We start from the raw sequence: 26,741 nt of genomic DNA on the forward strand, positions 1-26,741 counted from the left end.
GTTAATGTATTAGAAGTATATGTCTGTCTACTGTTTAGTGAACCAGTCTTCATGATTGAGCTGCAATAGTGCAATTATTGGTCTGTGATACTGATCCCGAGACCCCCTTGCCATTCCAGTCTCTCCTTCGTACGGCTGGGCCTATGCGCTTCTTGATTTTATGCCTAGTCTTGCAACTATATGAAGGGCTGTTTGCATTACGGAAGACAGCACCAACAACTCTGGGAGCTCTAAGATATCACCACCCAGTCGCGCCCACAGTGCATGCAAAGACAGGATAAACTGGTGGTTCATGCCATAGGTGGTATCGAAGTTCCACTTTAACCAAACAGTCAACTTAATGGCCTTTTTTCAACCGCCTAAAGCACAGGCAGAAAGTTTATCACACACTATGCGTCAAAAGCAATTCTGTACTGCTTGGAAAGAACAAAACTCACCAGGAAGGACAACAATTTTATGTTGTTTGGATATGCAAGGAAGTGATCCATGGTCACCAAAGGAACTATCACAAGATGGATAGTGCAAGCAATACGATACAGTATAATTACAAAGGAGGGGAAGCAATGCGTTCAGAAAAACCCAGGCACACTCCAGAAAGAACGGGCCAACTCTTGCTTTGTAGGCAGAATAGCACTAGCAGATGTTTGCGCTGCTGCCACACGTTTATCAGTACATACCTTCACAAAACATTACCACGTGGACAGCCATATCAACAATGGGCCAGAAGTGTGGCATAGTGATGAAACATTTGTTTGTAAACACTCACTCTAAAGGACCCAGCCTACCCACATGAAGGAATTTCGCTTTATAAACCATGTACAGCATTTGAATCCAGATCAGCTTGACGCTGCACAACAAAACTGTTACTTGCTTCGGTAGGAGTAGTTTTGCAGCTTGAAGAATTTTCTAGTCTCACATGCGACCTGGCCACCTCCGCCAGTAGAGGTATTTTCTGTTGGATACATCTGCCAGTGGATTCCTCACCTTGTGAATATCCCCTGCGCCAGCATTCCACAGAACTTTTCTTCCCCAGCATTCCACGTCGACGTGGGCGCATCACAATACATCGGCTCCGCACGCGACTCCGTACGACGTCATCGGAGCCATAAGAAGCCCACGTCGGCGTGATGACGTCAGTTCCCTTTTTTCCGCGCCGTCGACGCGCAACGTTTTTTTCCCAGTGCTCTCTAGATACTTTGTAATCTAGTGGTGTATTTTTGTTAAAATCGGTATGTCTTCGACGAGGAAGTCGGGCTTTAAGCCCTGTAGGGAGTGCGGAGGCCTGATGTCCATGACGGATCCGCATCAGAACTGTTTATGGTGTCTCTCCTCTGATCATGACGTGGATGAGTGCGGGTGCTGTAGGAGCATGAATCCTAAAGCGCTGAAGGAGAGGAAGACCAAACTCTTCATGAAGAAGATCGGTGAGGAGAAGAGAGGGAGAAAAAAGGAGAAGTCCAGGCGAGAGTCTTCGACTTCGAGGTCGTCGAAGTCGAAGAAGCACCACAAGAAGAGGAAGCATTCTTCTCGGCGTCGGTCCTCGAAGTCTAAGAGGTCGAGGTCGGCTTTGCCTCGTCGACGTCAGAGCAAGGTCTTGTCTCCTTCGCCTTCTCCTGATAAGTCTTCGAAGTCTCCCTCGCCGAAGCGGACTCCAGCTCGTTCCCCGACGCCGTCACCGGTGCCGTCCAAGGCTTCGACTCCGGGTCGGGTGGAATCTGATGTGCATTTGGATGAGCAGGAGCAGGAAGAGTCTGTTCCGGTGCCTGGTGACTCCGCGGCTCCGGTGGAGGATTCTGAGGAGCCGACGCCGGTGACTCCACAGGAGGATACAGGGGCAGTTCCTTATCCCCAATTCCCGGCTCCAGGTACGGATCCTTCGGGATTTCTGAATGCCATGTATGGCATATTTCAGAGAGCATCCTTCCCATCCGGAGCACCAGCAGGTCCCGTGGGTCCGATGGCGTTTTCTCTGGGAGTGCCGCAGCAATACGCTCAGGCTCCTTTTCTGCCTTTTATGCCGATGGCGCCTTCTTGGCAGTTTCCGGCGCCGGTTGGGAATCCGGCTCGACCTCGGATGGATCGTCAATCTTCGGAGCCTTCTCTGACGCCGAGGCCGACTCCATCGACGCCGCATCCGGCGCCGCCGACTCCACCTGTGGCGCCTCCGACGCCGGTGCCTTTGGCTCCACCGACGCCGCGTACGACGTCGACGACGCCGGCTCCCCGGATCCGATCGAGGCGGGAGGCCCAAAGGGTTTTGGAGGAGGAAAGATATCGGGCTGAGGTGGAAGAAGGTGAAGTCGACTCTTCTTCGTATGAGTTTGGAGGTATAGAGGTAGCAAGTGGTTTGGATACCACCCCGGAGTGGGAGCATGCTTCTGCAAGGTCTTCTCCACCACAGGAATTGGCGCCCTACCACGTTGTGATCAAGAAGGCCGCGGAGTTGTTAGATCTGCAGCTGCCCTCTGTGGAATACAAGTCCAACCTGCTTACAGAGGTGTTGCACTCTCCGACGTCGGCTTCGGAGCCTTTGTTACCTTTCAATGAGGCTCTCTTGGAACCAGTGTTGGAGGTGTGGAAGAAGCCTCTATCAGCACCGGCGGTTTGCAGACAGGTGGCAAGGAGGTACAGGGTTGCACCAGGAGACCCGGATTTTTTATCCACGCATCCTTCTCCGGAGAGCCTAGTGGTGCAGGCTTCATGTTCTAAACATGCTTCGGGTGCTTTCCCCCAATCTCCTGCTAATAGGGAGTCAAAGAAAGTTGATCAGGCGGCCAAAAAGACATTCTCCTCAGGAAGTATGGCGTTGAAGTCATCAAATGCCACATGCTTGCTGGGGCGTTATGTTCATGCCCTGATGTACTCTATAAAAACTTTGGCCCCTAAGTTACCTGAGGGGGATAAGTCGTCCTTCATGAAGGTTGTGGCGGACACTCAGGCAGGTGATCCAGTCTGGGCTGGATACGGCGGACTCTGTTGCGAGGATTATGGGGTCGTCCATTGCCGCAAGGAGACAGGCTTGGCTCCGTTCCTCGGGTTTTTCTGCAGATGTCCAGGCCACGCTGGTAGATCTGCCCTTTGACGGACAAAAGTTGTTTGGGGAGAAGGCAGATTCTGCCCTTCAACGTTTCAAGGACAGTAGGTTGACGGCGAAGTCCTTGGGTCTGCAGGCTCCTGCTAAAAGTTCTACTTTCCGTAAGGCTAGGGGATTCGGAAGATCATCCTTTCGCTCCTTCCGTCAGCCACAACAGCAGCAGCAACAACAGCAGCAGAATCCCCTCTATCGCTCCTATAGAGGGAAGCAAAGGGGTCGGAGAGGTTCTGGTCGCAACCCCTCTTCTTCCTCCTCCTCCTCCTCTGCTCCAAATGAGGCTTCAGGGAAGCAGCCCTAGATCCCCCATCCCGGATCATGTAAGGCCTGTGGGGGGTCGGGTGTCCTACTTTCTACGGGGTTGGAAATCTGTTACAACCGACCTTTGGGTTTTGAATCTCGTAGAGACTGGGTACGCCCTTCCCTTTCGGGAGTTTCCTCCCTCTTGCCCTCCTTGCCAAGGTTATTGCTCGGAGGACCACCTGCTTCTCCTGCAGAAAGAAGTTCTAGCCTTGTTTCAGAAGGGCGCAATAGAGGTGGTTCCGGAGCAGGAAAGAGGTCAGGGATGCTACTCCCGGTATTTCCTGATCCCCAAGAAGGACGGCAGATTGCGTCCGATTCTGGACCTCAGAATCTTGAATTTTTACCTGAAACAGGAGAAGTTCAAGATGCTGACCCTTGCGCAGGTTCTTCAAGCGTTGCAGCAAGGAGACTGGATGGTGTCGCTCGACTTGCAGGACGCGTACTTCCATGTCCCAATCCTGAAGTCGCACAGGAAGTATCTCCGTTTTACGGTTGGGTCGCAACATTATCAGTTTGCGGTCCTCCCGTTTGGTCTTACTACTGCACCTCAAGTCTTCACAAAGGTGATGGCAGTGGTGGCTGCTCATCTCAGGAGGTCGGGGATTCCGGTTTTTCCCTACCTGGACGACTGGCTTCTGAAGGCAGAGTCCCCGGAGATGGTGCAGCGTCATCTGCAGGTGACAGCTCAGCTGTTGTTCGACTTGGGTTTTTCGATCAATGTGCCCAAATCTCACCTGGTGCCCTCTCAACGCAACCTGTTTATAGGGGCAGTACTGGACACTACTGTGTGTCGAGCATTCCCTCCTCCTCAAAGGATTCTCGACATTCAGGAGATGGTCCCTTTATTCCACAGTGGAGCGGTTGTTCCAGTTCTGAAGGTCCTTCGCCTGCTCGGTCTGTTCGCTTCCTGCATTCTGTTGGTCAACCATGCACGCTGGCACATGAGGGCGCTCCAGTGGTGCCTCCGCAAGCAGTGGTATCAGCACAACGGGGATCTCGGGGAGTCGATCAAGATCTCCGGAGAAGCTGCAGCGGATCTGTCTTGGTGGAGCGTGGAGGGCAATCTGTCCCAAGGAAAGCCTTTCCATCTACCTCCATCGGTGGCCACAGTGATAACGGATGCCTCCACCCTAGGGTGGGGAGCTCATCTGGGGGATCTGGAGATCAAGGGTCTTTGGTCTCCAGAGGAAAGGTTGCTTCATATCAACCTTCTGGAATTGCGGGCGATCGTTTGGCACTCAAGGCCTTCCTCCCTTCCCTTCGCGGTCAGTCAGTTCAAGTCCTGACGGACAACACGACCGCGATGTGGTATATAAACAAACAGGGAGGAGTAGGGTCTCTTTGTCTCTGCAGAGAGGCCTTACGACTATGGTCCTGGGCTCAGGACCATCAGATTGGTCTGATGGCAAATCATCTGGCCGGGGTGCTGAACGTGCGTGCGGACAGTCTCAGTCGGCAGTTCTCCGCCGACCACGAGTGGAGGCTCCATCCGGAGGTGGTTCGTCACGTCTTTCGGACGTGGGGGACACCTCGGGTGGACCTGTTTGCCACCCGAGAGAACGCGCACTGCCCGTCATTCTGCAGTCTCCAGTATCCGATGCAGGGGGCGTTGGGGGACGCGTTTCAGTTGAGTTGGGGCTTGCAACTCCTTTACGCGTTTCCTCCCATACCCTTGATTCCTCGGGTTCTGAGGAAGATTCGCCAAGACCGGGCCCAAGTTATTTTGGTCGCCCCGGATTGGCCAAGAAGGGTGTGGTATACAGATCTTCTCCACCTCTCCTCGTGCCCTCCGCTCCGTCTCCCTCTGAGGGCAGACCTCCTCTCGCAGTCGGAGGGGCAGGTTCTACACCCCCACCTCCAGAGCTTACACCTTCATGCCTGGAGATTGAACGGGGCAACCTGAGTTCCTTCTCTCTCCCACCTGATGTGGTGGACGTTATTTTATCGGCCAGGCGACACTCCACCAAGTCCATATACTCCTACAGGTGGTCTAAGTTTGTAAAGTGGTGTGGGGAGAGATCCATTGACCCTTTAAAGGCTCATCTTTCTGATGTGCTTCAGTTTGCTCTTTCCTTGGCTCAGCAGGGCTATGCAGTGGCCACGGTCAAGGGCTACCTTTCGGCCTTATCGGCATTTCTGTGCCTTCCAGATCAACCTTCGTTATTTAAATCTCCGGTTGTTCTGAGGTTCATCAAGGGCCTTACAAACATGTTTCCTCCCACTCCATTTGTAATGCCTCAGTGGGACCTTAATCTTGTCTTAACCTTTTTAATGGGGTCCCCATTTGAGCCTCTTCATAGTTGTCCTTTGAGGCTGTTGTCCTTTAAGGTGGTTTTTCTTGTAGCCATAACCTCGGCAAGGAGGGTGAGTGAGCTTCAAGCTCTTAGTTCCAAACCTCCTTTTCTTACCTTGCATGCTGAAAGGATGGTTCTCAGGACCAGGGCTGCTTTCCTGCCAAAAGTTGTTACTCCTTTCCATTTGGGGCAGTCTATTACCCTCCCTGTTTTTTATCCACCTCCTCATCCTTCCAAAGAAGAAGAAAGACTCCATCGCCTTGACCCGAAGAGGGCTATGAGTTTTTATTTGGACAGGACCAAGGATTTTCGTATTGATGACCAGCTTTTTATTGGCTACGTTGGTCGTTCTAAAGGTAAAGCGGTGCACAAGCGCACGCTGTCAAGATGGATTATACTGACCATCAAGATCTGCTACGCCCTGGCTGGTAAGACTCCTCCTGAGGGTATTCGTGCTCACTCTACTAGAGCTAAGTCTTCAACATCTGCTCTGGCCCGGGGTGTTCCTGTGGCAGATATTTGTAAGGCCGCGACTTGGGCCTCCCTCCATACTTTCGCAAAGCATTATTGCTTGGACTCTGAGATGAGGAGGGAGGGCCACTTCACGCGCTCTGTCTTGCAAGACTTTCTGGTATAGAAAGGTGGACACCCTCCTCCGGGAGTGGGGACTGCTGTGGGAATCTATTCACAAGGTGAGGAATCCACTGGCAGATGTATCCATCAGAAGAACAAGTTACTTACCTTCGGTAACGCTTTTTCTGGTGGATACAGTATCTGCCTGTGGATTCCTCACTGACCCACCCGCCTCTCCGTTGTCCACCTTTGTATACCATGAAAGAGGTCTTGTTGGAATGTTTTGATGCTTTCTGTACATTTGTAGGTAATGCTTGTTTGGTTAGCATTCCTTTGTTTTTGTATGCTATGTATATATATTGGTATGCTATATACTGGGTATACTTGGAGTTGTCGTTGGTTCACCTGTTCGCCTCGAAGGCACGGAATAAATGGGTGGAACTGACGTCATCACGCCGACGTGGGCTTCTTATGGCTCCGACGACGTCGTACGGAGTCGCGTGCGGAGCCGATGTATTGTGACGTCGCCCACGTCGACGTGGAATGCTGGGGAAGAAAAGTTCCGTGGAATGCTGGCGCAGGGGATATTCACAAGGTGAGGAATCCACAGGCAGATACTGTATCCACCAGAAAAAGCGTTACCGAAGGTAAGTAACTTGTTCTTTACAAACGCAACTCGAACGCTGAAGAGCATAACTGAGACCACGTATCCTGTTGCAATTATAAAATTTGAAGATTGCGCCCATGGAAAAAAGACTACAAGGAGAATATTCTGGACCCAACCCCTAGATGATGGAATAATGCACAGCATGTGAATCTAGAAATATTTTCATGCTGCAAAACTACTACTACTGGTAAATAATCATTCTGTAAGGAACTTCTTGTTTAATTGGGATGCTGCTATTTCTCTTGTATTACCTCAGAGTTCATACACGTCCTTCCTCTAGAGCGGATAATAGAAGAGAATATTTTATCGTTTCTCTTAGGTTTTCCCCAATGTGGAAAGTACAAATATATGTTTTTGTTTCAGCTGACATTACCAATTCCTTTGGAACTTAATGTTTGAAATGCTATGTTTAGATTATGCTAAATAACTCACCTTTACTAATATGCACGAAACCTAAACTGAAGACTCTGAGCTGCAACTGCCAAGCATTTACCACATTTCATGCCTATTTGCCAGACAGTGCAATTAATCTATTTTCTATGGAACTTTCACCTTGACCATAAATTAAGTTCTGCTTTTGATAAAAACTCCTATCAAAAGATGTCAAGGTATTTGATTTATTTCACTTTAAATATGCGATCAGAAGCATATTGGATCCTCTGATAAAATCCACTGGTAAAGTCATGACCTTGGGCCGAAAAGCAAACCCTTAAATTGAGTATTGCAAAGATGTATAGATATGTAAATCTGAAAGAGACACGTTAGTGATAGATTCCTGACCTTAGGATGTACCCAGGCGTACATGATACGAGGTGTGCCCCAATTGTCGGGCCATGGCACCGAAAACTTTGCGGGAGCGTTCCTGAAAGTTGTTGGCGGTCCGACAATCCGTTCCGCGCCGCTCGAGGTCTCGCTCCCGTGGGAGGTCGGGGACCGGTCGCGAAGCCGACACCATCACTCGTCTGATTCAGGGACAGGTAAGTCACGGCACCATAAGAATTCAAAGAAGCGATGTCGCTCTTGGTCTACCCCTCACCAGTCGCGGGACGCGGTGGAGGGGGCGGGCAGTCACACTCCGGAAGCTCCGATGGAGCCTCCGTTGCCTGCGGTCTACCCGCCCTTCCTGGGCCCACACTTGACTCCGGACGAAATACAGGTCTTCCTTTTGGCCATGGGCCATTTGTTCGCTCCATCGGGTCCCTCCGGAGCGCCTTCAGGCCCCGTGGGCCCATTGGGAGGTTCTGCCCCCTCCTTTGGCCCCGGCTAAGCCTGCACGATCCGCTGCGGTGCCGGACTGCGTAGATCCTGGATTGGTCTACTACCCTCCAATTCCAGGTGGGGAGTTTTTCCCATTCCCCCGGGCACCTTGTTCTTACTGGCCTCTTCCACAGCCAGCGGACGAAGGGAAGTACTGGGAGGGGTCTGAGGACCCTCTTGCAGCTTAATGTGAGGACGGGCCGGACTGGGAGGGTGATATGGAAGGTCCAGGTGATCTGGATTTCTCTCCACACCCTGGTACCCTGTCCCCTTCTTCCTTTGGCTATGGAGGAGGTTGGGACTTTTTCTGTGGTGTTGCGAAGGGCGGCTGAGGCTCTTAACCACGAGCTCCCTTCTGTGCCTATCAGGACCAATCTCCTGACTGAAGTGTTGCAGCCAGCGTCGTCCTCTGCGAAGCCGCTGCTGCCCTTCAACGATGCCCTTACTGACATCCTGGTGAGCACCTGGAACAAACCTAACTCAGGGGTTCCTGTGTATAGGGGTGTAGCACCATCGCCCGGCGACCCCAGCTTTCTCACACAACACCAGACGCCTCAGAGTCTAGTTGTCCAGGCCTTTGCCTCTCCGAGCGCGTTCCCTTCTGCTCCTCTGTGAGAAAGTGGCTCTGTATATACTGTTCCCAAATAGGTACAGTGTGTACAGAGTCCACAGTCCCCAGAGGTTTGGCAGAGGTTAAAGTTAGATATAACCTTACTCTCTAAAGTGGTAGCTTGGTCGAGCAGTAAGGCAGTATCTGAGGCAAGGCATTAGTTGTACACACTCAGTCAGCAAATGGTCTCACACACTCAAGAACTGAACTCTAGGCCAATGGTTTATACAAAAAATATATGGTTTTATTTTAGAACCAACAATAGGTATCAAAATATACTTTCTCAGAATGAGATGCTTTAGTTAAATACTTTTGCAATATGCAATTGACTTTTGTAGGTAATAGTTACAGGTTATTGCAATAGGCAACACAATTTGAAACACAATACATTGAGCTCAATGGGAACTTTAAGTTATATGCAATTAATTACTTTCAGGATTACTTCTCTAACTCCAGGACTGGATCCTTGATTCAGTCCTCGGACAGTTTTTGGAAACAAGTGAGTAAATTTGGTTAAGTTACTGTTGTGATTTTTAAGCAATATTTTGCTATTTTAAAAGTTGCCACTTAGAAACTTTTTCTGATCAAATTACCAATGTTATCCTATGGAAGGGAATTCACTTAGCAGATAAGTGGGGTTATGGGTACTTTTTGTAGGTCAGTGTTGGTTCCTGGATCCAGCACTAGGGTACCACCTGTAAGCAGTTGAGAAACTGCGTTTAAGTTGTACAGGCGATTTTTAAGGAATATTTATAAGTTTGTAAAATAGACTCTTAGAAGAAATTTCATAGAAAACCAGTCAATGGTTCCCTATGGAAGAAACTTCAAGTTACGGGTTAAGTATGTTCTCATTACTTTTGTAATCCAGTACTGGGCTCCTAGGCTCAGTACTGGGACCTCTGTCTAAAACAGTTAAGTAATTACGTTTTCACAGTTGGTACGATTTTTAAAGAAAATTTGTAGTTTGCAAAAATCGACACTTAGAAGAAATTTCACAGAAAAATAGTCAATGATTTCCTATGGAAGAAAATTGGGTTAGTGGCAAGTACGGTTGTGAGTACTTTTCAGGGTCAGTGCTGGGCACCAAGATCCAGCACTGGGATCTCTTAATAGCAGGTGAGTATTTCAGTTTTTGTTACTTGGTTGATTTTAGGTGAATATTTTAAGTTTTAGAAACTCCACACTTAAAATAAATTTCCGAAGAAACCAGTCAATGTTACCCTATGGAAGAAAAGTTAGTTATTGGCTTTCGGGTAAGTACTCGACTGGCAGAGTTAAGGTTCTGGGCACAGACTTGGGAGTCTCCCAGGGTCAGGTTGGGACAGTTGTTACACCCTCAGCGGCACTGGGGCGGCCGGGTGCAGATTGAGTTAGGCCCAGTGTTATCCTATGGGAGGCAGGGGGTCCTTGGTGGTGGTGGCTGGTGGCGGCTGTGGGAGCTGGGCTCCTGGTCACTTGCTCAGGGCAAATGGGGAAGTAGGTAGGAGTAGAAGTTGCACTGCCAGGGCCTCTCGGGTGGCTGGGTGCAGGGTGCTTTTGAGCCTTTGGGCGCTCAATGGATTTCAATAGGAAAGCTCAAGGACGAACAAAGGCTGCAAGCTCGGGGACGGAGATTCTTCGGGTGCCACCACCCCTTCGAGAGGTAAGTTGGAGGATAGGTAGGTACCCAGGAGTCGGGCACAGGGGGCCGCAGGCGCCGGGTGGCCTTTTGATGTCAGGAAATCTTACTCTATTGATCGTGGTTGTGGGGGGTCCCTGGTTCTGAGGCTGCAGGTGGCGTCGGGAGCGTCAAGGTGAGTCCTTGGGTGCCGGATTTGGGGTCACAGTTGCCGGGGGGGACGTCCTCGGGGTCTTTGTCTACTCCGGCACAGGCCAGGCTTGGCCGGTGCAGTGTGCGCAGGGTTCGAGGTTCTGGGCTGATGCCAGGGGTTAGAAACTTGCTTTGAGAAGAGCCACAGCTCATGGGAGTCCCAGATGCCTAGAGTCACAAGGCAGCCAGGTCCTCCGGGGTTTGTGAGGTTGCTGGCCAAAGGAGGTGCCGATATTTAGCAGGAGCAGGTTCGCGGGTCGACAGGCCGGTAGGGCTGGAGCCAAAGCAGTTGGTGTCTTCCTCTTCTTAGCAGCTGCACGGCAGGTCTTCTTTCTTCTTGTTCTTCTCTGCTTGTTCGGAATCTGGAATCTGAAGAAGGAAGGTTCAGGGAGCCCCTAAATACTAGATTTAGGGGCGTTACAGGTAGTTAAAGCGCAGGGACCAATGGGTCCCTGCCCTGGGGTGGGTACACCCCCCTATCCTGTCCCTCTCCTGTGGGAGGGGGGCAGTAGCCTAGTCCTGATTGGGCCGAGGTTCCCATCTTCAAGATGGCGAGAGCCCGGAGATGTGCTTCACCTAGTCTCCCCCACCTGAGGGGTGATGTTGGCAGAGGCTGGCACATCTCCTGTCCTTACTGGGGGTTTCCGGCCAGTCTTCCCACCAGAGTGGGGGTCAGAACCGGTGGGGGCCAGTTTGCTGGGTACAGCAAGTAGCCTGGAGAAACTCCCAAAGGCGGCATGCCTTTGCAGCTTCCCCCTGCCCATCCTGGGGGAGGAGACCTAGCACCTCGCCCAGGATGTGCATTGTTGCAGGCCCTGCAGAGCGGGGGCTCTCCACACTGGGGTCCAGCAACATGTCTGCTGTGTGGCAGCCTAGGCAGCCTCCCAGACGAGATGTGGATTGTAGGTTAGGTTTCAGGGGGCATCTCTAAGATGCCCTCTGTAGTGCTTTGTACATTTAATCCCACACTGGCATCAGTGATAACAAACTTATCAGTCTTCAGTGTTGCCATTATGGTGCTGTGGAGTTCGTGTTTGACGATCTCTCAGCACCATATACTCTTAAATGGCAGCACTGCACTTAGTGCCCAGGAATGGACCTGGGCACTGTAGGGGCACAGGGCTCATGCTCCTGTGCCCACACCACTGGCATAGATCACCCAGCTAGAGGGGTGGCTGATGTATGCCAGGGCAGTGTAGGTTGTGGGCATGGCACACAGGGATGTGTGCCATGTCGACTCTTTGTTTTGTCTTGTACCCAGACACTCAGCCTGCAAGGGCAGTGTGTTTGTGTTAGGGTACAGGGCCTCTAAGGGGGGCACAATAAGTGCTGCAGCCCTTAGAGGCCTTCCCTGGTACCTAGGGTACCATTTACCAGGGGCTGACATGTGGCAAGGGTTTGCCAATTTGGGGTTTTAGGTTTTAGGGAAGGAACATAGGCCCTGGGCACCTGATTGGCAGGAGTCCAGGGCACACTCAGTCAAAGAACATTCAGCAATTCAGCAAAAAGTGGGGGCATACCATGCAAGAAAGATATCACTTTCTCACATCCTCCGAACAAGGAATCTAAGAAACTGGAGCAATTTGGGAAAAAGATCTTCACTTCTGTCAGTTCCGGATTGCGGGCAGTGAATACTGCGTGCCTGTTGGGCCGCTACTCCCATTCTGTGTGGGACACCGTTGCTGCCTTAGTGTCCTATGGAAGCTTGGGCGGTGCTTTCCCAAGCCATTACTGAGGGAAGAGATCCTGCCAAATTCACTATCCGTTGTGAACTTGACACGGCGACTCCCTCGGCAGGGCTTTTTCCACAATGGTGGCGCTCCGCTGTTACGCTTGGCTCTAAACTACTGGCTTTTCCAGGGATGTCCAGAACACTCTGTTGGACATGCCCTTTGATGGCACATGCCTCCTTGGTTTCGAGGTGGATAGCACCCTGGAACGCTTTAAGGACTCTCGGGCTACGGCCCAATCCTTGGGTCTCGCCTCCACGCGCGCTTCCTCTGGGGCTGCTTTTCGCTCCTTTCGAGGTCAGGGTTGTGGGGCCTGCTGTGGTGGGTCCCGGGAGCAGCGGGCGGGTCAATCAACCACCACACCTGCCACCACCCCCTCAAAACCTTCCTAGTGCGGTGTTTCAGGCCCACCGGACGCCAGTGGGCGACAGGATTCGCCATCACCTCCCCCACTGGCGCACCATCACTTCAGACAGGTGGGTTCCCAAGATAGTCCGAAGGGGCTATTCCCTCCCTTTCGAGTCTACCCCTCCAGCCATGCGGGGTATCACTTGGTACTTCTCCAGCAGGAAGTTGCGGCCCTCTTGGCCAAGGGGGCGATTGAGCGCGTTCCGACGCCAGAAGTGGGTTGTGGTTGTTGTTCCCACTACTTCCTGGTTCCAAAGAAGGATAAGGGCTTGCGTCCTACCTTAGATCTCCGGAACGTCAATCGCTTTCTCTGGAAGGAGAAGTTCAAGATGCTCATGCTTGCTCCGGTCTTGTCTGCTCTAGACCCGCAAGACTGACTGGTAGCGTTGGACTTGCAGGATGCCTATTTTCATATCACCATCCTTCCGGCCCACCGGTGTTACCTGCGGTTCATGGTAGGCCTCGAGCACTTTCAGTTCACCGTGCTCCCTTTCGGCCTCACAAGTGCCCCTCGGGTGTTCACGAAAGTGATGGCGGTGGTCGCACCTCATCTGCACAGATCGGGGGTTTCAGTCTTCCCCCGATCTCGACGACTGGATGTTGAAGGCGGGCTCGCCCCAGGCAATCATCTCCCACCTAAAGACTATGGCCGACCTCCTGTATTTGCTGGGTTTTTCCATCAACGTGCCAAAATCTCACCTGATTCCCTCCCAGAAGCTCCTCTTCATTGGAGTGGTTCTGGGTACGGCGCAGTTTCGGGTTTATCCTCCCGACCAGCGAGTCCGGGACATTCGAGCTATGATTCCAATCTTTCGGCCCTGGTCCTGGGTTTCGGTCAGGAAGGCCCCGACACTTCTGGGCCTCATGGCCTCCTGCATCCTGCTCATCAATCATGCCAGGTGGCATATGCGGGCTCTGCAGTGGGACCTGAAATTCCAGTGGGCGCAGCATTGGGAAAACCTGTCAGACTACGTCCAGATCTCGGAGGGCACTGCACAGGACTTGCAGTGGTGGTTCACAGACCAGCGTTGGGTCAGCGGCAGATCCCTCTCCCTTCCCCAACCGGAGCACACAGTGGTGACCGAGGCGTCCCTCCTGGGATGGGGCGGCCACATGGGAGAGGCGGAGATCCGAGGCCTTTGGTCTCCGGCGGAGTTCAAGCTCCATATCAACCTTTTGGAGCTCAGAGCAATCCTCCTTGCACTGAAAGCATTCCTTCCCTCTGTCAAGGGGAGAATAGTCCAGGTACTCACAGACAACACCACAGCCATGTGGTACTGCAACAAGCAAGGCGGGGTGGGGTGGTGGACCCTATGTCAGGAGGCTCTGCGTCTCTAGGCATGGCTGGAACGTCAAGGCATTTTCTTGGCGGTTCAACACTTGGCAGGTTCTTTGAACGCCAGGGCGGACGGACTCAGCCGCAGGTGCATGTTGGTTCACGAATGGCGTCTTCACTCGGAGGTGGCACAAGGTCTCTTTCAGCAGTGGGGAGAACCTTTGTTAAATCTATTCACCACCGAAGAGAACGCACAATGTCAGCAGTTCTGCGCGTTGGAGTTTCCAAGTCGGCACTCACCTGAGACGCTTTTCGTCGCGAGTGGTGTTGCGGTCTGTTGTACGCCTTTTCACCTATACCACTTCTACCCAGAGTGCTGAAGAAACTCGACCGGGCCCAAGTCATTCTGGTGGCACTGGACTGGGCTCGAAGAGTTTGGTATCCCGAGCTATTCAGTATGAGCGTGGATCCCCCGATACGGCTGCCTCTTCGGGAGGATCTCCTGTTGCAGCAACAGGGGACGGTCCTCCACCCGAACCTGTCCAGCCTCCACCTCCTTGCGTGGAGATTGAGTGGCGACAGATGACTCCGTTTGACTTGCCTCCTGAAGTCTGTAATGTGATTCTGGCATCCAGGCGTCCCTCGACTAAAACTGTATACGCCTGCCGGTGGAAGAAGTTTGTGGCATGGTGCACGGCAAAAGCTGTGGATCCCCTTTCTGCGCCTCTTTCTGAGGTTGTTTTGTTCCTTCTCTCTTTGGCCCAGCAGGGCTCCTCTCTGGGCACTATCAAGGGCTTCCTTTCTGCTCTTTCGGCCTTTCTTAGGCTGCCTGATCAGCCCTCTCTTTTCAAGTCCCCAGTTTTCAATAGATTTCTCAAAGGCATTACTCACCATTTCCCTCCTATTCCTTTTGTGATGCCTCAATGGGACTTGAACCTGGTTCTCACATACTTGATGTGCGCTCCCTTTGAGCCTCTTCATAACTGTCCTTTGCAGTTATTAATTTTGAAAACTATCTTCCTGGTGGCCATCGCCTCCACTCGGCGGGTGAGTGAGCACCAGGCTCTTTCCTGTAAACCTCCTTTCCTGGCGATTTATCCAGACAAGGTTGTGCTTCGACCGCGTCCCTCCTTTCTTCCAAAAGTAGTCTCTGCCTTTCATCTCGGGCAAACTGTCACTCTGCCCACTTTCTTTCCGCCTCCGCACCCTTCAAGAGAAGAGGAGAGGCTCCGCCGTCTGGACACAAAACGTGCGCTTTCGTTCTATCTTAACCGCACACAACAGTTCCAGGTGGGTGACCAGCTCTTTGTTGGCTATGTGGGCACCAAGAAAGGCTGGGCTGTGCTCAAGCGGACTATCTCCCGATGGGTTGTCCTGTGCATTAAAGCCTGTTAGTCTCTGGCTAAGAAAGAACATCCGGTAGGACTGCGCACCCATTCTACCAGGGCGACGGCGGCTACTACAGCATTGGGACGCGGTGTTCCCCTGCAAGACATCTGTCAAGGAGCCACTTGGGCCTCGCTGCACACTTTCACTGAGCACCACCGGGGTTGGTATTGCTTCGGTATGTATTCTAAGGTAAGGAATCTATCACTAACGTGTCTTTCAGATGCACAAGTTACTTACTTGTGTAACGATATATCTGTAAGAGACATCAGTTAGTGATAGATTCCTTACCGCCAGCCCATCCTCCCCGTTCTGCGAACTGTTCTCTAGGGTTCAAGTCATCCCTTTCAGGGTCCTAGTTCTGTGGCACCAGTAGTCTGTCTCTGGCATGGCTCTGCATTCCTGGCGCAGAAAGTAGTGTACAGAACTGACGTCAGCGCGCGTGGGCGTGTGTAAGTAGCTCCGACGACTTCATCTCGGCGGCTACGACACCAGCGACGAACGGCGAGCCGTATGACGACGCCTACTGACGCGCAAGGGTACTGCTGACAAACTTTGCAGATCCAGTCTGACGCCTGGGGATATTCTAAGGTAAGGAATCTCGCTAACTAATGTCTCTTACAGATATATCGTTACACAAGTAAGTAACTTGTTCGTTTGGCTCATTGGGGGCATAGAGTGACATTCCAGCTTTTATAAAAGAGCTATGTTCATCTAAATTTGTTTCTGAATGTTACACAACCACTTTTCACATCGTTCCTTTTACTGGCTTTAGCTTGCTATCTAAATCTCCTTCTAATATCCTCTTGATGTTGCCTTCTTCCAATATTCTTAGTTGAGGCAGTAGTTTGAGCATTTGTTGTCTTTTCTTGTTCTAAATAGCTCCTGATAGAGTCCTTGGAGCACCATGTTCTTGGATGTTGGAAGGGACTCCTGTTGCCCTCTTGCTCAGAGTCCAATGTTGCTGAGGAAGCCTGCTGTTTGGCTAAGACACTTGAAGCATGCGGCCTGGTGAATAATGATGCAGTAGGACTACTGAAGGCAAGTTTTCGAGACCAGATTACTGAACAGCAAACGGAATATAACACTAGGCAGCCATTCTCAAAGCTTAAAACACACGGTTAACGCCTGATGTTTTGACATCTCAATGTTTTTAAGTTGTTTTACGCGGTTCTGGAAGTGTGTGAATGTCGGGCATGCCTTCAGGTTTTTGTTCTAAAGACGTTTTAAATGTGTCCAACACTACTGATGAACTCAATGTAAGTGCAGTGGATGCTTTTCCATTCAGAAGCACCCACTTCTGTGGACTCTGTTTCATTCAGAAGCACTCTTTTGGGGGCATCTACTATAAAAATATTAAAATATCTCCACTCTACGTTGGTGCTTACTCTTGTAATGTGCTAGTCTTTCTTCTTAGAAGTTATACACATTTTCATTGATTTTTAGGTAAAAGGGCATCAAGATGACAATGACTTGACATTAAGGGAGAACATTTTTTTTTATTGTGGACTTCAACTAGTTGAGCAATTGTATCTTGGTTGCTTTTATCTTTGTTTCCTTCATGCCATTTTTGCAGAAGTAGCTAGTTCAAGTTGTGCCTGAACTGCAACTAAATGTTCATGTTTAAAAACTTTCCTCCTGTAAACCATATGTCTGAAGAATGTTATACCGGTCACTTATCTAACATAGCACTTTCAGAGAGAGGTTTTGCAAAGATGAAGTGGACGGGGAGTTGGTAATTGAAAAGCGTTACTCGAACATGGAAATTATCTATCAGAAGTTTGAGGATACTCCATCAGAATTTAAAGTTGAAGAGAGATGTTCATGCTCTATTGGGACACAGCTCGTCGGGGGTCCAAGTCTTCGAGATCCGGTAAGTCGAAGCACAGCAAGAAGTCGAAGAAGCGACACCGCTCTTCGGGCTCCCCTCGCCGGTCGCGCGACTCGGCTGAGTGTCCGGGTGGCCCCACCCTCCGGTCCCTGGGACTGACGCGACGCCGGCGGAGGTCAGTGCCTTCCTCATGGCTATGAGGAACCTGACTTCGCCGTCAACACCTGCCGGTGCGCCTTCGGGCCCCGCAGGCTCGACTGGGAAGCCTAGCGGGCCGGTGGCTCCGGCGCCGTCGTCGACTCCGGTCCCGACGCCGCTGGTCCCCGAGGGATCCAGGCATGGATCCCAGTCGGCGCCGGTCGACCTCACGACCCCTCCGCCGGCGCAGACTCCTCCGGTGCCACCCCCGGACGACGCCGTTCCCCGGTTTAGTCCCAGTCTGGGCCCGGCGTCGGAGTGGCGCCGTCCAGCGCCACACCCGACGCCGATGGGTGGCAATTTCATCTTCTGCCCGGCTCCGATCATTCCACCTGTATACCAGGAATCGGATGACGGTGACGACTGGGAGGGGTCTGAGGACCCTCTGGCCCGGCAGGGCCAGCTATCTCAGGACTGGGCAGACGAACTGGGGGATGCCAGTGGTCTTGACACCTCCCCTGACACTGGCTTCATCTCTCCTCCGACCGTGGCTTCTTAGGAAGGTGCTGCGTTTTCTGTGGTGCTGCGCAAGTCAGCCGAAGCCCTTGGACTGGAACTACCTGCTGTGGCCGTGAGGACGAACCTCCTCACCGAAGTGCTGCAACCGTCAGCAAGCTCCTCAGAGCCTCTGCTGCAGTTCAATGAAGCACTAATTGACGTTCTGAAGGGCACTTGGTCCAAGCCCTCCACAGTTCCCCCTGTGGACCGGAACGTGGTCCGGCGCCACCGCCCTGCACCAGGCGACCCCAGTTTTTTGTCCCTGCACCCCACACCAGAGATCCTGGTTATCCAGGCCTCTACCTCCCAGATCTCCTTACCGTCCACTCCCCTGGATCGGGAATCCAAAAGGCTAGAACAGTTTGGGAAGAAACTGTTCTCCTCCCTTAGTTTGGGGTTGCGGTCTATTAACACCGCGTGCCTTTGGACCGTTACTCCCACTCCCTGAGGGATACAATGGAGGACGTGCTGCCCCAGTGTCCGGAGGAGGCCCAGACACAGCTCTCCCAGCCTCTTGCCGAGGGGCGGGATGCAACACGGCATGCAATCCGATGTGGACTGGACACAACGGACTCGCTGGGTAGGGCAATGTCGACCACAGTGGCGCTTCGCCGCCACGCCTGGCTGAGGTCCACGAGTTTTTCCGGGGATGTCCAGAGCACCCTCATGGACATGCCCTTCGATGGCAGTCGCCTTTTTGGCGACAAAGCGGATAGTGCGCTGGAGCGCTTTGACTCCAGGGCTACGGCCAAGTCCTTGGGCCTTTCGGCCCGGGCCCGCAAACTTCTGCTTTTCACCCCTTTCGTGGCCAAGGAAGGGGCGCCCCCTCACGTCCGCCTAGCCACAGGCCGCAGAACCAACCTCCACACGGACGTGGATTCCGCAGATGCGGTACAGGGGGACAACGTGCCGGTCCGTCCACATCTACCCCAGCAGCATTCGCCTCAAAGCCCTCCTAGTCCGAGCTTTCAGGCCCATTCCACGCCAGTTGGAGGCAGAGTTCGCCATCACCTGCTCCACTGGCGTACCATCACATCGGACAGGTGGGTGCTGCAGATCGTCTGAAGGGGCTACTCCCTCCCCTTCGAGGCGACCCCTCCAGCCATGCCACCGCAGTGCCACCGAATTTCGGGGGATCACTTGCAACTTCTGCAGGAGGAAGTTACGGCCCTCTTGGCCAAGGGGGCCATCGAGCGTGTTCCTGGTCCAGAAGTAGGTCGTGGTCGTTGTTACCACTACTTTCTGGTTCCCAAGAAGGGCAAAGGGAGCCTGTGCCCGATCTTGGACCTCAGGAGCATCAACGCCTTCCTCCGGAAGGAGAAGTTCAAGGTGCTCACCTTAGCTCAGGTTCTGGCTGCCCTAGACCCTGGGGACTGGATGGTAGCATTGGACTTGCAGGACGCTTATTTCCACATCCCCGTCCTGCCGGCGTTACTGGAGGTTCACGGTGGACCAAGAGCATTTTCCGTGCTCCCCTTCGGCCTCACCAGTGCCCCTCGGGTGTTCACGAAATTGATGGCGGTGGTCGCAGCTCATCTGCGCAGATTGGGTTTCCAGTCTTCCCCTATCTCGACGTCTGGTTGTTGAAGGCAGGCTTGCCCCAGGCAGTCCTTTCCCACCTCCATACGACATCTTGCATTTGCTGGGGTTCTCCATCAATGTGCCGAAGTCGCATCTGAGTCCCTCCCAGAAGCTCCTCTTCATCGGAGCGGTTCTGGACTCTGCGCAGTTCCGGGCCTATCCTCCGGGAACAGCGGGTCCGGGATATTCAGGCTCTTATCCCCATCTTCCGGCCTCTATCCCAGGTTTCGGTCAGGTTGGTGCTATGACTTCTGGGTCTGATGGCCTCCTGCATCCTACTGGTGCATGACGCCTGGTGGCGAATGCGGGCTTTGCAGTGGGACCTGAAGTTTCAGTGGGCCCAGCATCGGGGCAACCTGTCCGACCACGTCCTGATCTCGGAGGGCACGGCGAGACAGTTGCAGTGGTGGCTCATGGACCGCGATTGGGTCAGTGGCAGTTCCCTCTCCCTTCCCCAACCAGAGCACGAAGTAGTGACGGATACGTCCCTCCTGGGATGGCGGGGCCACATGGGAGAGGCGGAGATCAGAGGCCTCTGGTCTCCAGCGGAGTACCAGCTCCATATCAACCTTCTGGAGCTGCGGGCGATCCGACTTGCACTGAAGGCATTCCTTTCCTCTGTCCGGGGAAGTGTAGTGCAGGTGTTCACGGACAACACCACCACCATGTGGTATTGCATGGCTGGAACATCAGGGCATCACCCTGGTGGTTCAACATCTGGCAGGCTCTCTGAACACCAGAGCAGCCGCCGGTGCATGATGGATCACGAATAGCATCTACACTCTGACATGGCGCAAGGCCTCTTTCGGCAGTGGGGAGAGCCTTGGTTAGATCTATTCGCCACCGAAGAGAACGCGCAATGTCAGCAGTTCTGCGCGTTGTAGTTTCCAAGGCGGCACTCGCTCAGGACGCCTTCCGTCAAGAGTGGAGTTGCGGTCTGTTGTACGCCTTTCTGCCTATACCACTTATGCCCAGAGTGCTGAAGATCAGGCGCGACCGGGCCCAAGTCATCTTGGTGGCTCCGAATTGGGCACGAAGATACTGGTATCCCGAGCTACTCAGTCTATCGCTCGATCCCCCGATCCGACTGCCTCTTCAGGAGGACCTTCTGTCGCAGCAGCAGGGGACGGTCCTCCACCCGAACCTGTCCAGCCTCCACCTCCATGCGTGGAGATTGAGCGGCGCCAGTTGATGCCATTTGACTTGCCTCCTGAAGTCTGCGATGTTATTCTGGCAGCCAGGCGTCCCTCCACAAAATCGGTATACGCCTGCAGGTGGAACAAATTTGTGGCATGGTGCACAGCAAAGACTGTGGATCCCCTTTCCACCCCTCTTTCTGAGGTTCTCCTCTCTTCTTTCCATGGCCCAGCAGGGCTCTGCTCTGGGTACCCTTAAAGGTTATCTTTCAGCTATTTCTGCTTTCTTACTGCTTCCTGATCAGCCTTCTCTTTTCAAATCCCCTGTTGTGTCTAGCTTTTTTAAGGGCATTACACACATGTTTCCTCCTGTCCCTTTCCTAATGCCTCAGTGGGATTTGAATCTGGTATTGACGTTTTTGATGTGTGCTCCCTTTGAGCCACTTCATAATTGTCCCCTTCGTCTTCTCACTCTTAAGACTGCTTTCCTGATGCCATCACCTCTGCTAGATGGGTGTGTGAGCTCCAGGATTTCTTCTAAGCCTCCTTTCCTTTGTCCATCCGGACAAAGTTGTTCTCAGGACTCGTCCTTCCTTTCTCCCTAAGGTGGTGACTGCCTTTCACACTGGACAGTCTGTTACTCTGCCCACCTTCTTTCCGCCTCAGCATCCCTCGAAAGAGGAATAGAGGCTCCACCGTCTGGACCCAAAGCGGGTGCTGTCTTTCTATCTGGACCGCACCATACAGTTCCGGGTGGACGACCAACTCTTTGTTGGCTATGTGGGTGCTAAGAAGGGGCGGGCGGTGCACAAACGAACCATCTCTCAGTCGGTCTTTTTGTGTAGTGAGGCCTGTTACTCCTTAGCTAAAAAGGAACCTCCTGTAGGGCTGAGAGCCTATTCCACTCTGGCCATAGCGGCGACCACTGCCCTGGGACAGGGAGTCCCCTTGCAGGACATCTGTCAGGCAGCAACGTGGGCCTCGCTGCACACATTTGCCAAGCACTATTGCCTGGACAGCAAAGTCTGGAGAGACTGCTTCTTTGGCCGTTATGTTCTCCAGGACTTTCTAGTGTGATCTTGGTTCGCAGGCCCAGCTCCGGGGTTGGTATTGCTGGGGTATCTATTCTAAGGTGAGGAATCTAACGTGTTTCTTTAAGATGAACTAGTTATTTACCTTCGGTAACGATATAGCTGTAAAACATTAGTTAGATTCCTCACTGCCCCACCCATCCTCCCCGTTCTGCGAACCGATATCTAGGCTTGAGGTCATCCCTTTCAGGGCCCTAGAATTTTTTAGCACCAGTGTCGGTCTCTTGCATGGCTCTGCGTTCCTGGCGCAGAAAGCTATGTACAAGAACTGACGTCAGCGTGCGAGGGCGGCATCTAAGTACTCAGACGTCATCCTGGCGATCACGACGCAGACAACGGACGCGGAGCCGCAGACGACACCTAGCGACGCGCAAGGATATTGCTGACGAAAAATCTTTCCGGATCCAGCCTGACACCTGGGGATATTCTAAGGTGAGGAATCTAACTAACTAATGTTTCTTACAGATATATCGTTACCGAAGGTAAGTAACTTGTTCTTTAATGCCGGACAAATGAGAAAATGCTGACTGACCGCGTCAGAGTATAAGGAACATGTACTGTGCAGAAATCAATCGAATCAATTGCACAGGCTTAGGCTGTATGAGAATACTTTTTTTGGGGGGGGGGGGGGGTGTATAGAGAATATTCTGTTTAAGTTGTGCCTTTATTTCAAATGCAAGTTCTGTAGTCAGACTGACGTGGACTCTACTCTCTGCATAGAGAGGATTCACAGTAAAAACACCTGTTAAGCATGTAATGCCATTTGGTCCAAGAAAAGTGTTTGGCACGGATAGGGGATTGGAGGTACTAGTCAGATGCAGCACCAGGACGGAGTCCCCATCTGGACCAGTAGCCAAGGACACCAAAAGGGCAACATAATCTGATTCGCTAGAGAAACAAAGGGAGAAAAATGCAATTTCTATTTACCCAGAAGGCTCGGAGCTGTGTTTCAATGCAGGCTCTGAAGAATTAGCTTTTTTGGAGTTTGAGTCTAAGTTGTGTCTCAGGAGTTGGAAGACATCAAGTTGAGATGGGTCTGGTCCCAACACCCCCCACTTTGTGAAGAGGAAACACCTCACACTGTGGGGCTTCACTCTAAGAGTCAACCTCCGGAGGTGTCAATTCCATGGATAGGAAAGGACCAAAATGGCCATGCCTTGTCTGAAGAATCGCAAACAATATTTCAGACAAAGGGACCATTCAGTAAATAATGTTTTGACACAAATTATTCACAACTGAATTAAGCATACTTATTTTATTTTGAAGACTGAAAAATTCTTATGTTAAGTTATATGCTGTCTTTTAAGAATTAGAAAGAACTGGCATGAAGAAAACTTGACAGAGCAAAACAAAAACACACAAATTCAAGAGGCCTACATATGAGACAGTTTACTTTTGTTAGACAATTTGTCTACCACTCATCACAATATAATGCCCAATAGCATTAGGAAGTATGGTTGGGGTTAAATGTTCTAACACGCAGCACTGACATGACTCAAAATGTTCAAGAAAATGATTTCCTCATAAATGATGTGGGTGCTGATCCAATCTCACAACAGAAAAGTAATTTTTCTATTGATAGTTTTACGCACCTTTGAAAGATACGAAAGCTGTTTACAGAATGGCAAGGATAGGAAACACGTCAATGTTTTGATCTCTTGCCAATTAATATACAAGATATCTTCAGGATAATGATAAGTTGAAACAAACTTCACGTTTGCAGTGTGGGTTGTTCAATCGCATTCCAAACTGTTCTTTGTGGCAAATCTTTTTTTTTTTTAACTTATGGATGTTAAATATTACTGGTTCAGATGGGAATAATTTGTCAATTTCATTTGCTGAATGATCCCCTTGTTTGCAGTTTGGTTTATTTACCCATATCCTCATTCCCTTATGGTTATTGGGGTGCCCTTAAGTTCATGTTGGTCTGAAGAACCAGCTGAAAAACTGTCTCTGCAGTCTATGCTGCCCACTGTTTTGGAGACCTCTCAAGCCGAAAAGCATCCTAGACATCAGAGGAAGCCTAACATTTAGGAAAAATTTTAAAACTGAGAAGATCTCATGGTTCAAAAATCTGCTTTGAGGCTCAGTAAGACTTTGGCTCCTATCCCATACACTCAACAGAAAGGGGCTGAAATGCCAGATGTAAGGCAAAGAACCACATACAATAATCCTAATGAGGTACATTCCAGTTCTCGAAGAAAGTAAGATACTGCATCCACCATACCACTACCATTCCACTGTTGTCCATACACTGGTTCTGATGAGGCATTCTGTCATCAATTATCCAGATACCATCTTTTAGAGGTAACTGCAACAGGGAGGCTGCAAGGAAAGGCTACAGGATAGACACTTGAGGAGGCAGCTTTGGAGAGCTGTCTCGTCCATGCATTTCTACCTGATAAAACCTCTGCGTATCATATAGATATCAAAGGGGCAGCAGCATACCACAAGGTCAACCTCCACGAAGAGACTGGAGAGGGGGGGGGGGGGGGTTTGCTCATCGAGACATTGTCAAAAACTAAAAAGACCACCCACGTTTTATCTATGTAAAACACTGTTTAAGTTCTCCACAGATAACTTTTTAAAAAGCTGAGAAAGGTTTGAGAAGTGACTTCTCTGGAGTAGAAGTTTAAACCAGCGGCACAAGAATCAATCTATATTGTGAGGCATGAGCTGACTGAATGGCTGGTGGGACACATTGTTAGAAACCTGCAAATATGTAGGAAACAGTCTATACTTTGCTCCTTACACAGAAGGCAAAAAGATAGATTTTGCAAGAAAACAAGATAACTAGGCTGATAATGTCTTCGATCCACCCCTCCAGCTGCAAGGGATCATAAACAGATACTTTTCTCACTGGTTGGGGAGCTCACATGAAAAATCTGAAAGTTTCTGGAACTGGTCCTCTCAGGAGCAACCTCTACACATTGACTTGTTTTAAATGACCACCCTCCTAGAAGTAATACTACAGATGGAGGAAAACATTTACTTAAAAGCCATAGGCTTAAATGGTGCATATTTCTGATGGATACATCTGCCAGTGGATTCCTCACCTTGTGAATATCCCCTGCGCCGGCAACATTCGGAAACTTTTGTAGCAGTCCACGCCGATGAGGTCGAAGACGACGTCAGAGATACGGCTCCGCTGACGTCACCGGCTCCATAAGAAGACCTCGTCGGCGTGATGACGTCAGTTCCCTTTTTTACGCGCCGTCGACGCCAACGGATTTCGGGAATCTCCATCTGTAGCTTCACTGTTACTTTGTTTTTTCTACTGCTTCTCTTTGTCTTCTGTGAAAATGTCGAAAAAGAAGTCAGGATTCAAACCCTGTCGTGAATGTGGGAAGCATATGTCCATTACGGATCCACATGACGACTGCGTATGGTGCCTGTCATCGGACCATGATGTAGAGGGATGTTCTTGATGCCGCAGGAGAAGTTCCAAGGCTCTCAAGGAGAAGGAAGCAAAGCTCTTCATCGCGATGATGCGCATCCAGCGCAAGAAGATAGTTTGTAATCAAGGATTGTCAATTAATCAAAGTAAGCTTTATTTGGTGCTTTGTATAGAAACCATAAAAGCAAAATACAGCAACAGACCATAGTTAAAATATGCGACACAAGCAATAAAAACAGAGGCATAAAATACATAGATATAAATACAATTAGATCAAAAGAATTATACCTAAGAAAGTACACAGCACATAACACCCGGAATTTATCAGACCTATTAAATATCATTCGCAGGTTTTTCTCAATCTCACAGCGCCTTTCATAATGCATACCATAATAAAGTAACTTCTTCAGGTAACGATTGCAAATACAAAAGGGTAGGATGCTCTTGAAGAAAATTCATTCTTTTTAGCAAGGGTATGATGTACGCCTTCCTTGGAACCTCGTGAAACTTGCAAAACATAAAAAGCAGGGTGTCCTGGAGAAGACCTATTGTCGCAGCCACAGGACTCCAATGGGTGACGCAAATTCCTCTGCCTGAGATGCAAAAAAATCTTTTAAAGACCAAGCCTAAATCTGGTCATCCGGAATCGCTCATGCGTGCTTTTTACAATTAAAAGAGGAGGCTCAATAAAAGGAGTGGACTTCAACAGAAGTTGGGCATGCACTTAGTATTTTGAAAGTGTACCCTCTTCTCTAGAGGCAGACCTGAGCCTACAAACTATTTCTTTAACCCTTTTGCAGTCAGACCTCACAATTCACTCCGGTGAGGTATACAGCTCACTCCAACCTAGACTGTGAGAAAGATCCTTAATATACTTGAGCCAAGGAATTTGCAGAGACCTATCCGGAGATGTAGTCTTTTAAGATGTTTAGTTTAGCCCCTGGCATAGTCAAAATATCTAACCATAAAGAGAATGGGCAGAATGTTGTGATGGTTTATACCCCACACCCAGTTATGTGTGTACTGAAAATGTTGGTGCGCTATTTGGGACACACGAGACTTAAAGAATTTTCCTTAGTCTTTATTTCAGCCTGATCAACAAACTCCCAGAATTCACTCCCATAGACTACCTTGGAAATGCTTTTTGCCTGATTGACCTGTAACAGGGCCTGAAACGGTCTTTTGCCTAGTCTTGAGGCAAAATTTAACACCGCCATATTTGCCCTTGTAAATTCCTCCTTCCTACTCACCAGAGGGTGCCAGCACAGTGAGGATTCAACTAACGGACTCAAGTAAGAGAAAACTCTTGTCTTTGGGAGAACACTGACCTCCAGGGTAAACTTGCATGTCTTGGTCTTACACGGGCCAACCACAGTCACATAAGATGTTTGACCATTATCTGATAAATCGAAGTCCTCCATAAAGTTAGCTAAAGAATTCAACAAAGACTGTAGCCCCCTTTGCAGTTTTGGCCATAACTGAGTCATCCGCGTATAAGAGCACTGGTAAACACCAGGCTCCCACACGCAAACAATCGGCTTTAGTGTCAGTCAGGGCCTGCTCCAAACTGTTTATATAAAAATGAAAAAGAAATGGGGCCAAAA

The 26,741-nt window shown here is 50.6% G+C and overlaps 1 protein-coding gene across 1 annotated transcript in view; it reads left to right on the forward strand.

The window, feature by feature from the left end:
- Positions 1-26,741, forward strand: part of ESPL1 (extra spindle pole bodies like 1, separase) — a 470,161-nt gene that overhangs the window by 353,640 nt on the left and 89,780 nt on the right. Inside the window, exon 25 of the mRNA XM_085654666.1 lies at positions 16,288-16,446. Coding sequence (XP_085510792.1) covers positions 16,288-16,446 — 159 coding nt within the window. The remainder of the gene's footprint in view (positions 1-16,287; positions 16,447-26,741) is intronic.

Source organism: Triturus cristatus, chromosome 4_1 (genome assembly GCF_964204655.1).
Source record: "Triturus cristatus chromosome 4_1, aTriCri1.1, whole genome shotgun sequence".
Classification (NCBI taxonomy): Eukaryota; Metazoa; Chordata; class Amphibia; order Caudata; family Salamandridae; genus Triturus; species Triturus cristatus.